This window comes from Mobula birostris, chromosome 16 (genome assembly GCF_030028105.1).
Source record: "Mobula birostris isolate sMobBir1 chromosome 16, sMobBir1.hap1, whole genome shotgun sequence".
NCBI lineage: Eukaryota > Metazoa > Chordata > Chondrichthyes > Myliobatiformes > Myliobatidae > Mobula > Mobula birostris.
Genome location: NC_092385.1, coordinates 28,522,710 through 28,539,597, shown reverse-complemented (window position 1 = coordinate 28,539,597; position 16,888 = coordinate 28,522,710). Strand labels below are relative to the sequence as shown.

At 38.8% G+C, this 16,888-nt stretch overlaps 1 protein-coding gene across 2 annotated transcripts in view; it reads right to left on the bottom strand.

Moving 5' to 3' along the window:
- LOC140211072 (receptor-type tyrosine-protein phosphatase gamma-like) overlaps window positions 1-16,888 on the bottom strand; it is a 677,613-nt gene that overhangs the window by 368,726 nt on the left and 291,999 nt on the right. For both annotated transcript variants that reach the window (XM_072280498.1, XM_072280497.1), the window contains exon 4: window positions 6,570-6,718. In XM_072280498.1, the coding sequence (XP_072136599.1) occupies window positions 6,570-6,718 (149 nt within the window). The remainder of the gene's footprint in view (window positions 1-6,569; window positions 6,719-16,888) is intronic.

Genomic DNA, 16,888 nt, shown 5'->3' with positions numbered 1-16,888 from the left:
TTTGGCTAGAAATTAGATGTTTGAAGTACGGTATCAGAGTGGCTGTCAAATCAAGCTGTAGGTTACTCTCGGTGATGCTAAATACACAAGTGCAAAGCTGTGTTCAATTGATTTTTCCTGGAATGTTTGACATATTAGATGGATTGAAGAAGCTGCTCAAATCAAGGCTTCCACCAGCACTGATTTTTCTGTCAATTTTTCACTGTTATATCTACTCAAATTGAAGAAACTCAAAAAACAAACTCTGTTACCCTATCGGTAACAGAGTTAGGTACTGATGAGTATCCAATAGAAGGAATATAACACATTGCTGCCAATCAAAGTGTCAAAGGAAAGCAGTTAACAATAATATAGAAAATAAACAGATGAAAAAGAATGCCAACTGTGTCCACATCACCGCAGTATATATTCTGACAGATATATCTCATTGGTGAAACAAACATCAAGCATTTAAAAGCAGTGTTTCAAGAACAGAATATTGTCTTCATGGTACTATTATCTAAGATCAGTAAAACTGTTGATACTAAACACAATTACATCTATCCTTGCTTATAGATAACTGATGACAAGCAAGCACCAGGTCAATACAATTTGCCATTTTTTTGGTTTAATTCAGATGTCTAACATAAAATCAAGAATACCAATTAATTTATTTTTCCTACAGCTTAACCAAGAAACAGGAATTCAAAACTAAAAGCAATATTTATCAATATAATGGGAACTCAGCAGGTCAAATTTCAGTTTTGGAGAGAAAGTTAATATTTCAGGTTAACTATTTCTGTCTCCACAAATGATACCTGATTGGCTAAACATCTCTTATTTTCTACTTCTATTTCAGGCATTCAGAATCTGCAGTTTTTCTTTGCTTTTAGATTTATTTCATATTGCTGGGGTTAAAAATGAAAACTACAAATTTAAAGTATTTAAAGGGTCTTTTTTTAAGAGGCGGAAGAAACTTTAGATAAGACATTGAAATTGACAGATATGTAGCAGATAACGGTTAAATAAGAGAAATAAACATGAATATAATTTGGTAGACAGAATACAAGAAGCCATATAATATAAAGGGTACAATTGTAAATTGGGTGCAAGAACTAAGACACCTTAAGCATATTCATATAAATCTTTGAAACTAGGAGGACAAGTTGAGAAAATGATTCAAAGATAATAAGGGATCCTTTAACAGAGGCACAGAAAATAAAAGTGTTGGCCCAGATACTGCTGGTGATTAATGGTGGGCCAAAAAGACCCACTGGTGTTCATCTATTTAAATGCCAGTAGGTACATGGTAGCCATGCATATGTAGGCAAACATGGAAGTCTCAAATATACTGAATATTAGTTGATGTTGTACATTTTTGCTCTTCTGCTAGATTGCTAGCGGCAGAGCTTCATCTTCCTGGGATTTCCCACCATCGACACAGAATCTGTGTCGCCATTGATCTCAATGGCTACCAGGAGGAAAGTAAACAAGTAGATTCATCTTTTAATCATCTGTGCACTGTTTAACAGTTTTATTAAAGGTATTTTAACTTACTATCTGACGATGTTTTAAGGCATTTTACATTTAAAGTATGTTTATTGCTAGGTTATTCAATTTTAAATTTATTAACAAAACTGTACTTTTTTATTTTGTGGTTTATAACTACTTCTAAATGCCACAAGTATTTAAAAGGCTCTGTAACTTTGTAAACTTCTGACAGGCCATCAAAGCTTCTCTGTTTCTTTGACTGAGGTGCAGCTTCAGATTAGGACTCTGCTTGACATCTGCAACAACAGCACATATGCTTGGGAAAGGGATGGCTATGAGTGACAAATATAAATATTGGATCTGAGCCAAGAAATATGCAGGCAAAGTAATCCAACTTGCCTCCTGTACAACAAATTGGTGAAGTAATGATATGCATTGCATTTGGAAAATGGCAATATTTTATTTGCTGAACTGGCAAAATATCCCAAGGAAATTGTCATAATCTTATGTATCACTGTTTGATTATTAGGATCTGAAGTTGGGGGTGGGAGGGGCCAGCTTCTTGTGGTTATGACTCCAAAAGGGCTCTGAAGGTTGAATCCTCATCTTGAAAATTATCACACAATTTCCTACATCAGGATGTAGATGGAATGTGGAGTGTTTCGCCATTAATTCAAATAAAGAAAAACAATTCATATTTAATAACAATCTTTTAAATTGGTCAAATAAATTTAAATATATTTGATTATTTAAATGTTTTAGGTTACTTATTTTATATTATCTGAAGTTTTTACTTTGTTTTGAATAATTCTGAAAGTTCCCGATCATCAGTAGATTTCATAACAATCTCTACAGCTAAACTGGAGGTTCATCCTCTTTGCCTGAACGAATCAATGTGAAGGATTTCGTCACATGTGCTCATCTCTGGACGGCAAGCTATCATTGGGAGGACAATAATCACTGAGGTCTGAACATGAAATGTTAACTGACTTCTCTTTCCTCAGATATGGTTGTCTACCTGACTTCTTCCAGTATTTCTGTTTTTGAATCAGTAAGTTAGTAATTTAGTCAGACATGTGTTCAAGCATGGATCACAAATCCTGTCCTTGGCCTTAACACTTTGGCATTAAGGTTTAGTAGAAAGCATATCCCCATGACATTTTGTCTTTTATATTTGTAACTCATAGCTTTAGTCATCTCTTCTGCATTGATCTTAGACTATTATTGATCTCCTCTTTGCTCTTATCTCCCTTCTATACTTTGCCTTTGAAATTGCTTAACTGTTATCTAATTTCTTGCGTTCATCAAAAATGGTCACCAATGTGAAATGTTGCATTTGTTTCCTTCTGTGTGGCCTGTTGAACATTTTCAGTATTTACCCCTCCATTTCAGATTTCCAGGTTTTGGTTTTGTGTTACTTATTATTTTCTTAGAGCATAATCACAAGCTAAATCTTTATTCAAATTTTTAAAATGTAAGTAAAAACATTTAAATTATACCATAGAAAGGGTGCAGAGGAGAGTGGAAACCATAGAAAGGGTGTAGAGGAGATTTACAAGGATATTGCCTGGATTGGGGAGCATGCCTTATGAGAATAGGTTGAGTGAACACATCCTTTTCTCCTTGGAGCGACGGAGGATGAGAGGTGACCTGTTAGAGGTGTATAAGATGATGAGAGGCATTCATCATGTGGATAGTCAGAGGCTTTTTCCCAGGGCTGAAATGGCTGCCACAAGAGAGCACAGGTTTAAGGTGTTTGGAAGTAGGTACAGAGGAGATGTCGAGTAAGTTTTTTTTACGCAGAGAGTGGTGAGTGCGTGGAATGGGCTGCCAGCAATGGTGGTGGAGGCGGATACGATAGGATCTTTTGAGAGACTTTTAGATAGGTACATGGAGCTCAGAAAAATAGAGGGCTATGAGTAACCCTAGTAATTTCTAAGGTAGGGACATGTTCAGCACAACTTTGTGGGCCGAAGGGCCTGTATTGTGCTGTAGGTTTTCTATGTTTCTAAAAACAATGCTTCTAAAATACTTTCCACTGTATTTCAGATTTTAAAAGTAGAATGGTAACAGTTGGGGAAATAAAATGGACAATTGATGGTGGGTCTCAAATTACTCCTGTCTTGACAATGATGATACACTGCAGGTAAACTAATCATTTTATACTGATTGCTTCTATTACCAAACAAAACAGAGTTGTTTTGAATTGTCATAAGAAGCTAACAGCTGGAATGTCATCTAAGTCCCTTCATTGAAAATTGCATTTTATGATATCACAATGTTTCCAATAACAGCTCAATAATGGTAAGACTCTTGGCAGTGTGGAGGATCAGTGGGATCTTAGGGTCCAAGTCCAGAAGACATTCAAAGCTGCTGTGCAGGTTGACTCTGTGGTTAAGAAAGCATACGGTGTATTGGCCTTCATCAATCATGGAATTGAGTTTAGGAGCTGAGAGGTAATGTTGCAGCTATATAGGACCCTGGTCAGACCCCACTTGGAGTACTGTGCTCAGTTCTGGTCACCTTACTACAGCAAGGATGTGGAAACCATAGAAAGGATGCAGAGATTTACAAGGATGTTGCCTGGATTGGGGAGCATGCCTTATGACAATAGGTTGAGTGAACTCCGCCATTTTTCCTTGGGGCAACAGAGGATGAGAGGTGACCTGATAGAGATGTATAAGATGATGAGAGGCATTGATCGTGTGGACAGTCAGAGCCTTTTTCCCTGGGCTGAAATGGCTAGCATGAGAGGGCACAGTTTTAAGATGCTTGGAAGTAGGTACAGAGGAGATGTCAGGGGAAAGTTTCTTTTACGCAAGAGAGTGAGTGGTGAGTGCATGGAATGGGTTGCCGGTGACGGTGGCAGAGGTGGATACGATATGGTCTTTTAAGAGACTCCTGGACAGGTATATGGAGCTCAGAAAAATAGAGGGCTATGGGTAACCCTAGGTAATTTCTAAGGTAAGGCCATGTTCGGCACAGCTTTGTGGGCCCAAAGGGCCTGTATGTGCTGTAGGTTTTCTATGTTTCTAAATCCTCCATGTTTCTCAAGATAAGCATGAATCGGGAACCACACTAAGATAGGGAGAATGCTGATGAACAAAATTCCCAGGACAGCTAAAGTAACAATAATGGGAACTACATGCAGTGAGTTTGCTGAAAAGAGGCATAATTTAACTTTTGCACAATTCTATATAAGCACAAAACAAATAGCCTTTGCAATTACTTGAGTGAAGAGAGAGAGTTGGAATTGGGTGTGGGAATGCTGAGTTCATGGTGGGACTACTACGCTATGTTCAACAAAAATGACAATCATCCCAATACATTTACAATTCTGGAACAACTATTAGAACAAAAAAAAAAGTCATCGCAAATATAATTCAGAAAGCAATATTTATAACATTTAGCATATGCTCAACTAAAGCTATTTTATAAGAGCAGGTCCTCAAAGTGCATTTTTTTGTTTTTTTCCCCCCATGTGATCCCATCTGTGTATCAGTTAAGAAAGTCAACAGTGAATGAGTTTTTAGTTTCACAGGAACAATCTTTAAGCCAAATAGTTTTGTGGTTTCAATACATAGATGTAAACACACTTTTTTACTGAAACTTGTAAAAAAAAAAATTATGTATAATGGAGTTTGTTGAGGATGTTTACTGGAAAACATGATGGTATATCACTTGGTAACTCCCACGTGGGAGGTGGGAGGAGCCAGAAAAGATGACACCAGAGGTTTTGCAGACCCAGGTGACTTCTTCCACTTTGTCCGTGAAACAGCTTAATCTTTTTCTTTTTTCTTCTCTCTCTCTCTCTCTGTCAATAAGACAAATAACCTGATTGTAGACTTCAGAAGAGGGAGACCTGATGTCTATGAGCTAGTAATCATCAGAGAATCTGAGATGGAGAGAGTCAGTAACTTTAAATTCCTGGGTGTCACTATCTCAGAGGGCTTGCCCTGGATCCGTCATATAAACATTATTGCAAAGAAAGCAAAGCAGCACCTCTATTTCCTCAGGAGTCTGTGGAGGTTTGGCCTGTCATTGAAAACCTTCACAAACTTCTACAGATGAGTGGTGGAAAGTGTGCTGACTGGCTGCATTACAGCCCAGTCTGGGAACACCAATGCCTTTGAGTGGAAAATCCTACAAAAGGTGGTGTATTCAGCTTATACATTATGGGTAAAACCTTCCCAACCATTGAGCACATCTGCATAAAATGTTGCTGTAGAAAAAGCAGCACCCATCGTCAAAGATCCTCACCAACCAGGCAATGTGCTTTTCTCACTGTTACCATCAGGTAGAAGGTACAAGTGCCTCAGGACTCACACCACCAGGTTCAAGAACAGTTACTACAACTCAACCATCAGGTTCTTGAACAAAAGGGGATAGACACACTCATTTAAGGACTCTGTTATATTATTATTTCATGCTCGTTATTTATTGTGATTTATTTATATCTCCATTTGCACAGTTAGTTTACAGTTCCTGATGTTTACAGTTTACTGTTACTGTTCTATAGATTTACTAAGTATGCCTGAAAAAAAACAACTCAGGGTCGTATGCGGTGATATATATGTACTCTGATAAGAAAGTTTATTTTGAATTTTAATATTTCCTTCAACTATTTCTCACCAACAAGTGGCTCAAGTCAGTAAGTTACATATACATGTTGTGTTTTATGCACTGTAATCAGTCTTATGAATTGCATTGGAAATTGTGGGTTGCTCTTCTTTCTCATCAGTGGCTATCTCAAAAAGCAACATGCTAATAGCAACATCTTTAAGAGATTTTATTACCCGTCAAACCCAAAAGCAGCTTCTTCCCCTCCGTCGTGAGATTTTTGAGTGGCCCATAAACCCATTAATCCTTTTCTTTTGCAATATTTATTTTGCAATTTATAGTAATTTTATGTTTTTGCACCATACTGCTGCCACAAAACAAAAAAAAAAATGTCATTTAAGACAGTAATAATAAACCTGATTCTGATTCTGTGATTGAAATCCAGGTCCAATTAATCCACAAAAAATCAACTCTTCAATCATAAGGACACATTTATAATCAGGTGAAATTCTGTTGCATCCAGTTCTCACTTTTCTCACCTCAATAGGATATCTTCTTCCATTCAGGCTGTGCTCTGAACCTGGAGAACTCCAATTCTGACCCCAGTGAAATTCCAGTTTTTCTGCTTTAAGTCTGGTTGGAAGGTCAGCTCCGCTAACAAAATAATCATCTTTCAGCAACACAGCAACTGAAAGACAGCAGGATGATAAAATGTTAACACACATTGGCTTGAACTCAAAACAACATTAAAAAAACTCTCTCACACACATCTCCTCACTATGCAAAACTTCCTGTGATCTTGCATGCTTCATCAACTGTTTTCAAATTAGATGTGACCAGCTATTTCCAAGGTAGACTACAATTTAATATTACAGAGAAACTGTGGAATTTCCTCCAACTATGCTCGAGAACTACATTCCCCTTCTTAAAGGTGACTAGGGATGGTCAGTAAGTCCTAGACATGCCCAGATCCTGAAAGGGTCAACAAAGTAAAAATTAACAACCACATTTAGATTTTAAACAAAATGTTAAAATAGCTGCACACTTTTTTCAATCATCATGGCTCCGTCTAAGTAGACAATGGATGCGCCCGTTCTAGGGCGCAGACCTGGGCGTTAAGTATGGAGATCCTGGGCTGCCCAGACATCAAGATCCCCCTCTCGGATTCACCAATGTAGTCCAAAGAAATGCGAAGAAGTACATTTGGCATCAGCTTGGCTGCAGGAGCTGCTGGGAGGTGACATGATATGTCATCCAACCGCCTTAGGGGCTCCACTCCGGATTTGTGTAGGGTTTACTCCTCAGCCTTCTCTTCTCCTGAAGATACCCACAAGGCAGTGGGATCTGTAATCCTAGATAGGGGCCCATACCGGGTACTGTCAGCCAGAGCCAGCTGAGCCCTGCTTTTTTTCAATAGCACAATAAATTAATTTACTAATTTAGCTGATAATCCTTTGAGTTAGCTAAAGTTGTTGCTTGAAAGCTAGTCCTTTCCCTAACAAGCTGCAACTGAATATAATAGTTTTGCTCTGAAGACTGTTGAACTTTGGAGAATGTTGCTGAGCACGCGCATCAAATTTCTCAATATGCATCTTGCAATCAGGAGAGCCAATTAAACATTCTTCTTCAGTTCTCATCACTTTCTGATCTGCAGCTCTTTCTTAAATAATTACAAAAAATATACAGAGCAACCAGGAAAACTTGATTTTGATATCTTACTTCAGCAAAGCTACAGCTGAGATGTTGGTTTGAATGACAGTATGTAATTTCTTTTGATGTCATTGTTAATTCTCAAATAATCCAACTAGGCAGAAAGTGTAATTTAACCCATTGAAGATAATTACTTGTGTTTCTTTCTCAATATGAAAATAGCCACATTTACATAAATTAAATGTAGCCTTTTCTAGCCCATGAACATGAATGGTAGTAGTGCTCATACCATTAACACGAAGCACTGCAATGCATTTCAAACTCTTGTATCATTCCTTTACACATCAGTTTAATTACATTTCTTGCACTTGTTAACAATTTAGTGCAATAATACTGATGCCATTGTGATCCAGAATATTATTAAATCAGTCCCAGAAAATAACAAGGCTTTGCAACTTTCCATGATGTTTGGAATTCATGAAAACATCATTCTTCTCTGTAACAAGTTTCAGTCCATCAACACATAGATTTGGACCAAGATGCATTCTTTCAGCTCTATACTCCAATTCCACATTGTGATGGGGAAGATTTTTCATTACTTTCTCCAAACTAATTGGATTATTCTCTACACTAGCTGTAGCATGAGTCACAGAGAGACAGTCATGGAGAGATATAAAATGGAAACAAACCCCTTGGTCTTTGAATATGCACCAACCATCAAAAACTATTTTCAAATCAATCCCATTTTCTTCCCCCCACATTTTCATTAATTCACCCCAGATTCTAAGTACACTGAAACAACAGGGCAATTTTATAGTAGCCAACTGAACCTGAGATGTGGGAGGAAACTGGAGCCCGAAGGGAAACCTATGGAGTCCAAGAAGAGCATATGAACTCCAAATGGGTGGTACCAGAGGTTAGGTTCAAATCTAGGTCCCTGGGTCTGTGAGACTGCAACATACACATACCCTTATCTCTCCATCTCCTGGATATTTATATTCATGTTCTGTCTGAACACTTTTTAAATGTCCCTATCATATCTGCTTCTACCACTACCCCTGTAGTCCATTCTAGACATTTACCACTCTGAACAAAAAAAAAATCTTGCCTGCATATCTTGTTTAAAGTATCCTCGTCTCATCTTAAATGCATGTCTTCTAGTATTTGAAATTTCCACCATGGGAAAATTATTCAGACTAATAGGTACCCCTTCAGACTCTGATACTCCAAGAAAAACAACCCAAGTTTTTTCCAACCTCACCTTACAGATCATACCTTCTAATTAAGACAACACCCTGCAAGTCCCTTCTGTACCCTTCACAAACCATTCCATCCTTCCTGTAATGGAGTGACTGCAAGAATACATAATATTCCACATATTGCCTAACCAAAATTTAACATAGCTGCAACATAACTTCTGTACTTGTATTCTCAATGGTCCATCCAATGAAGGCATGCATGACATATGGCTACATTACCACCCTATCAATATCCACGGCCACTTATAGTGAGTTATGGATTTGAAATACTAAATCCTTCTGAATATACCATAAGATATAGGAGCAGAATGAGGCTATTTGGCAAAATTTTGTCCATAGTACATTGGGAGATCTTTGGGGAATATTTGATTCTATTGAGCATTTTCGTTCAAGATCATAATCCTGTATGCACCCTGATTGTGAGTTAATTGTGATTATCTCCATCCATATCAGGTTGTTCAACAGCATGTGCCAAATCAAGTTTTAGTACAGAACTGTGCCTGAAGGTCAAGAGAAATTGGCAAATGCCCTTCCGGCCCTTCGAGCCACGCCACCCAGCAACCCCTGATTTAATCCTAGCCTAATCACAGGACAATTTACACTGACCAATTAACTTATCAACTGTTACGTCTTTGGAATATGGGAGGAAACTGGAGCACATAGAGGAAACCCACACAGTCACAGGAAGAATGTACAAAACTCCTTACAGGCAGTGGCAGGAATTGAACCTGGGTTGCTGGTACTGTAGAGTGTTGTGCTAACCACGACTTTTTTTTTTAAGTGTCATCTTTTTGCCTTGCGTGTGTGACTTTGACAAATTTCTCAAACTTTTCATTCATTTGGGTCTTGAATTAATATGGAACCAACCTTGGTTTACAGTAGACTAGTTGGACATCAGATATGTACCCTGTTTCCGGTCATTCATCTCTTTGAATCTTTGAAGTTGTTGTCGTTCTTGGACAACACTATCTTCAATCATGACTTTGACACATATTTGTGAATCCTGAAAACATAATTCCAATGATGTTTCAGCTATGAAGCCAAACTTTTTTTGAACAGTCAGATTTATGGTAACTCAAGAGGCTGGCCATCATAGCAACCCATACCAAATACATTTTACTACGAAGATATGTGAATTAACTGCTTACCATACATATCTTTCTCCATAATGAACTAAACTGGAACTAGCTCAGCAATGAAATTTGATCAATCCCAGTTAATCTAGACTGTGAGGATTTTACTTTGCTCTTAGAGTAAATACTACACAAAGTAATTCTTTTGTCATTAGTAGCAGTTATATTTTGTAGACTCTTTCTTTGTGACATGAAAAATATCCTTGTGCTAGGATTTCATTAAAAAATCACATTTATTCCATAACGCTTTGAGTTACAAACTGCTGTAGTGTGCCCTCTTTTGAAGAATAAGTTGTACTTGAATTCTTTAAAAAATATTAGCACAAGGAATGACTGCTGGTATAATTATAACTGGGACTTTAACTGCGTGTGGTCAAATGATAACGTTGTGATTTTCTTTCTTTACCTACCAAATGGGTGTCACTATTTTCAAGCCACTTCATACAGCCTTTTAGGTCACAGACAAGCTTTTCAGCCTGCGATGGCTATATCAATCATCTAGTATTTATCTTTATTCAGCCCATTTAGCAGCACTTTGTCCATAACCTTTTATGCCTTGGTGATTTAAATGCGCATCTAGATACTTAAATAGATGTTTTAAGAGTCCCTGCCCCCACCAGCCACTCAGGAAGTGTTTTCCAGATTGTAACCATTTTCCAGATTGTAACCATCTTCTGGATGAAAAAAATTCTTCCTCAGACCTACTTCAAAACGCTTCTCTTTCCCTTCAATATATGCTCTGAAATTTTGGGGGAAATGTTTCTTGCTAGCTACCTTATTTATGCCTCTCATAATTTTGCACACCTCAGTCAGGACTTTCCTCAGCTACTTCTCCTCCAAGGATAACACTGAATTAAATTGGGTTATTGTCTCATGTACTGAGGTATAGTGAAAACTTGTCTTGTATATTCTGTCCAGTGGTAGAGGGGAAAAGTGAGAATGGCAAAGTTAATGGTGCCTTTGATTATACTGGCTGCCTTACAGAGAGAGTGAGACATATAGACAGAGTCCACGGTGGGGAAGAGTCCATGGTCCTGACGAAGGGTCTCGGCCCGAAACGTCGACTGTACCTCTTCCTATAGATGCTGCCTGGCCTGCTGTGTTCCACCAGCATTTTGTGTGTGTTCCATGGTGGGCGGCCAGTTTCCCTGATGTGCTGAGATGAGGCCACAATTCTCTGCAGTTTCTTGCAGTCAGGGGCCGAGCAGTTGCCATACCATGCAGTGGTGCATCTGGATAGGATTCTGGATCTGACTATAGTGCAGCAATAAATATTGGTGATGCTTAAAAGGGTAATGCTAAATGTCTTTGCCTCCTGAGGAAGTGGGGGCACTGTGTTTGGAACAGGACAGGTTATTGATGATGCTTACTCATGGGATCTTGAAACTCTCAACCCTCCCAACCTCAGCACTGACGATATCAACAGGAGCATGTGTGCTGCTCTCTTCCCGAAGCCTTTTGTTTTGCTGACATTGAAAGTAAGATGTTTGTCATGATATCATATCACTCAGCTCTCTATCTCCTTCCAGAAATCTGACTAATCATTATTTGAGACATGGTATCATCTGCAAACTCATGAATGAAGTAGAATCTGGCCACACAGTTGTGAATGTACAGGAAGTAGAGTAGGAGATTGAGGATGCAGCTGTGCACCACTGTTGAGGATAATCATGGCAGAGACATTGTTACCTATTCTTTCTGATTGCAGTCTATTGGTCAGGAAGTGAAGGAAACGATTAGAAAGGAAGATGCTAAGTCCCAGGACTAGGAGCTTGGAGATGAGTTTGCTTGGAATTATAGTATTGAAAGCTGAGCTGTAATCAATTAACAATAGTCTAACATTGGTGCCTTTACCGTCCAGATGCTCCAAAGCTGAGTGTAGGACCAAGAGATAGTGTCTGTCGTAGAACTTTTTCAGCTATAGACAAACTGCAGCAGGTCGATGTTGTCTGGGAGGCTGGAGTTAATGCGCCTCTCAAAGCACTTTGTGGTGGTGGATGTCAGAAGCACTAGCCAGTAGTCAATAAAGCATGTTATCTTGGAAAATACCCCCAACAGCTGATCTGTGCAGGAACTAAGGACATAGCCAAGGACACCATCTGGGCAAGTGCCAACATATCCAGTCACTCCAGTCTCTCCTGAGAAATGCTCCATCCTGCTAAATGTTATCTGCACACTCTTGTGTATATGTAGTCTGCTCAATGTGTCATTTTAATTTTACTTTAAAATTGGTTTGGTACATCTTTAACAGCATTTGCAGCTATGCCTTTATTCTCTCTTTCCCTGAAGTGACCCACTGATTTCCATGTAGTCACAGTACCTATACTTGGGAAATTCAATGTTCATTTCTGCTTCTTTAAGCTCCTAGGCATATTTTTGTTCTTAGGTAAAATAGTTTACCTTCAGTCCCTCATGACAACATTCTATCCCCACCCATTCTCAGCACTACCTTCCATCTCATGAAAAACACATCCATATGTACAATGTTGGAAACGTTTCTTTCGAGGTGCAATGTATTTTGATGGAATATGCTGATAACATCCACAAGAGACCGGAGCATCAAAACAAGAGTGAGTATTTTATCTTAGGCTAACTCCAAACAGTCCAGATCATGAGGATTACATCATAAATGCATTTGCTAGCATTGTTACATTCTATTACTGCTTAAATGATGAATATCATTGAGTTCAGCATTGGAACAAAAACTTCGAGCCTCAACATTGCGCAGGAAGCATTTAAGAGCAATGCAAAGAAGTTAAGAGATTGCAGGTTATTCTGGGGTGGGATTGAACAAACTCATGTTTAAACTTGTTCACTGAACAACTCAAAATGACATTTGATCAATACTGTCAGGACTCTATCTGACCAAAGGTAGCGTGGTCAGACAAGTTCTGCAGGCAACATTGTGAGGCAGGTCAGATCCAAGACAGTATGGTTATTTCTTCTCATTTTGTTAAACCAATCTATGCTAATACATTATCCTTAACCACAGTTAACTTCTAATTTTGGGCAATAATATTTTTCCAAGGCACCTGACCAAATTACTTTGGAATCTGAAATATATTATTCCCATTGACACTCCTGTATTAATTATATCTTAAAGAAACCATTTAATTATGTTACATTTTTCTAAGTGCATTGTTATTATTGAGCATGTTCCCCAATTACTTGGGTCTGTCTAATAGGCTTGTCATTCCCCGTTTCCATGTTCTCTTCCCTTGCCTGATCTTAATATTCCTTTCCTGAACAGGTAGCTCGGTATTTGATTATCTCACTGTATGCCTGGTCTCAATACAGAATGGTTACAAATTTCACTGGGTGAAAATATGTTACGTGGTATTTATTTATGATATACCCAGGAGTTCAAATGCCCAAGACCTATACAGTACTTGTTGATTAATTGTGAGCTAAAAAATACTTGTCCATCTATAAACGAAAACATGAGGAAATCTGCAGATGCTGGAATTTCAAGCAACACACATAAAAGTTGCTGGTGAACGCAGCGGGCCAGGCAGCATCTCTAGGAAGAGGTACAGTCGACATTTCCTGACAAAGGGTCTTGGCCCGAAACGTCGACTGTACCTCTTCCTAGAGATGCTGCCTGGCCCGCTGCATTCACCAGCAACTTTTATGTGTGTTGCCCATCTATAAATAGCTAACAAATAAATCCTTGCCACTTACCTTTGAAATTCTCATTTTTGTTTTTGCGTCTATTCCTGCAAAATAATTATACCAAAGCTAAATCTTGAATGTTATTAAATTGCTCCTCAAACTCAAACTGAGCTAATCTTCCTCTTCTTGGCACACTGATTTCAGCTGCAAACAATGAGCACCAACAAACCTGGCAGTTAATATGATCCTGTTATTTTAACAATTTGCCCCATTTTGAACGTAAAGCAGGCAATTCTATTCAAAGCAGAGGTTATACAAAAGGACATTACAATTCTTGGCTGCATACAAAATTATTAGAAAATCAAAGGCTTTGAGTAGGCATAAGAAGAAGGAGGTCCTTAAGGAGATAAAAAAAAGACATTTTTTCCCCTTTGGATAATGGTTTTAATATATTTCAAAACTTCTACAGAAAGTTGACAACCTTCCACAGATGTACAGTGGAGAGTATCCCTGGTTGCACCATGGCCTGGTATGGAAACGCAAATGCCCAGGAATGGAAAAGGCTACAGAAAGTGGTTGACGTAGCCCAGTCCATCACAGAAAAAGCCTTCCACTATGGAGCACATTTTTATGGAGCACAGCCACAAGAAAACTAGATCCATCGTCCATCCAGGCCATGTCCCCTTCTTGCTACTACCATCGCACAGCAGGTACAGGGGTCTAAGGTCCCACACCACCAGGTTCACAAACAGTTATTACTCTACAACCATCAGGCTCCTGAACCTGCATGGATTACTTTATTCACCAATAATTTGAACTGATACTATGATCTACAGCCTTACTTTCAAGGACTCTTTACAATTCATGTATTATTTTTATTTGCCCATTTTGTCTTCTTTTGCACATTGGTTGTTTGTCAGTCATTTTTTACGTATAGTATTTTTGAAAAATTCTGTTGTATATCTTTTTTCCTGTGAATACTTGCAAGAAAATGAATTTTAAGGTAGTGTATATGATAACATACACATGCTTTGATAATAAATTTACTTTGAACTTTGAAAAAGATTAACTTTACAAGTTATCTTGTGAACATACAACCATTGGTTTATGGTGATGTTTCTCTTCACTGGTACCCAAAGGGCGCTCTGAGCTAGCACATATGGAAAAAATAGTTTTGGAAAGATGACAGGTTTCAGATTGCCTCAGGGTTCCACACTGTTCTCCTTTGGGGACCTGCAATTTCACAACAAGAGAAAAAAGAAAAAAGAAATGACAGGTGCCATGCAAGTGGAAGGCAACTCTCACTAAAGGAAACAAGATGCCTCCAGTAATATTGGAAATTTGTGCAAAGTAACATCAGTCACATCACAACAGATCACATCTCACATAGAATTACATATTGATATACATATCAAGTACTACTTCTGTTGTGTAAAGTGTAGCAGTGTTGTCTTTCTCATAAAACGATTGAAACAAAACAGTACTAATATTCCAGCAATGATGGGTAGATTGCCAGTTAAAATATACAGAAAGGAAATATCAAAGCTCCAAATCAGCTTGCTTTTTCCAATTTTTGCTTTATCTCTGTGGGTTATGACTTCAACTATTACCTAAAAGGTGTAAACAGCTTTCTTGCACCTTTCTCGTAGCATGGTCACACTTGCAATGTCCAATGCATGGTTATCCTGGAAAAAGTGCGGCACACTGATACTATCTTAAATAATTACTTATCTTCAAAGGTATGAAGGTAGTCAAATCTCCAGGGTCTGACCATGTGTATCTAAAAGCATTGCGGGAGACTAAAGAAGTTGTGGGATCCCTCTCTGAGATACTTCCATCATTAGTAGCCATGGGTGATGTGCTGGAGGGGAGACTGGAGGGTAGAGAATGCTATGTCTTTATTTAAGAATGGCAGTAATGAAAAACCTGGGAACTATAGGTTAGTTAGTTAAACATCTGTGGTCAGTGACCTACTGGAGAGGATTCTGAGGGATAAGATATACATTCATCTGGAAAGACAGTCATTGACTTGGAGTAGTTAGCATGAGGGATTATTGATTGAGTTTTTTTGATGAGGTGACCAAGAAAGTTAAACAGGGCAGGATGGTAGACATAATTTAAATGGACTTCAGCAAGACCTTTGATAAGGTTCCACATGGTAGACTACTCTGGAAGGTCAGATTGCACAAAACCTAGGCAAGTAATCAGAGAGCTAGTTAATTAGTTACGTAATTGGCTTGATAATATAAAGCAGATGGTAATGGTGGAAGGTTGTTTCTCGGACTGGAGGTGCGTGACAAGTGGTGTAACTCAGCGATTGGCGCTGGGCAAATTGTTTGTGATTTACAGTGCTTGGCCCATTGTTGTTTGTCATTTATAACAATTATGTGAAGAAGAATGAACAAAGCATGGTTAGTAAGTTTGCATATGACACTAAAATAGGTTATATAGTAGACAATGAAAGTTATCAAAAATTTCTGTGGCATCTTGATCGGCTGAGTAAGTGGGTTGAGGAATTGCAAATGGAGTTTAATTCAGATGATTGCAAGGCGTTACATTTTTTGGAAAGTCAAATTCAGGTATGGACTTTCACTGCGAATGGCAGGGCACTAGGGTGTGCTGTAGAACAGAGGGCCCTTGGAGTACAAGTACATGGTTCATGGAAAGTGGCGTCACCGGTAGAGAGGAAGGTTAAGGCAGCTTTTGGCATGCTGGCCTTCGTAAATCAAGACAAGAGTATAAAAATTGGGAGGTCATGCTGCAGGTGTACAGGCATATGCTGTTGAAACCACCCTCGGAGTATTGTGTTCAGTTCTGGTCGCCCTGCTATAGGAAATACATCATTAAACTATAAAGAGCGCAGAAAAGATTTAAACACCAGGAATTCTGCAGATGTTGGAAATACACTTTCTCCCTTACCACCATTCAGGGCCCCAGACAGTCCTTCCAGGTGAGGTGACACTTCACCTGTGAGTCAGCTGGGGTGATATACTGCGTCTGGTGCTCCCGATGTGGCCTTCTATATATTGGCGAGACCCGACGCAGACAGGGAGATCGTTTTGCTGAACACCTACCCTCTGTCCGCCAGAGAAAGCAGGATCTCCCAGTGGCCACGCATTTTAATTCCACATCCTATTCCCATTCTGATATGTCTATCCACAGCCTCCTCTACTGTAAAGATGAGGCCACACTCAGGTTAGAGGA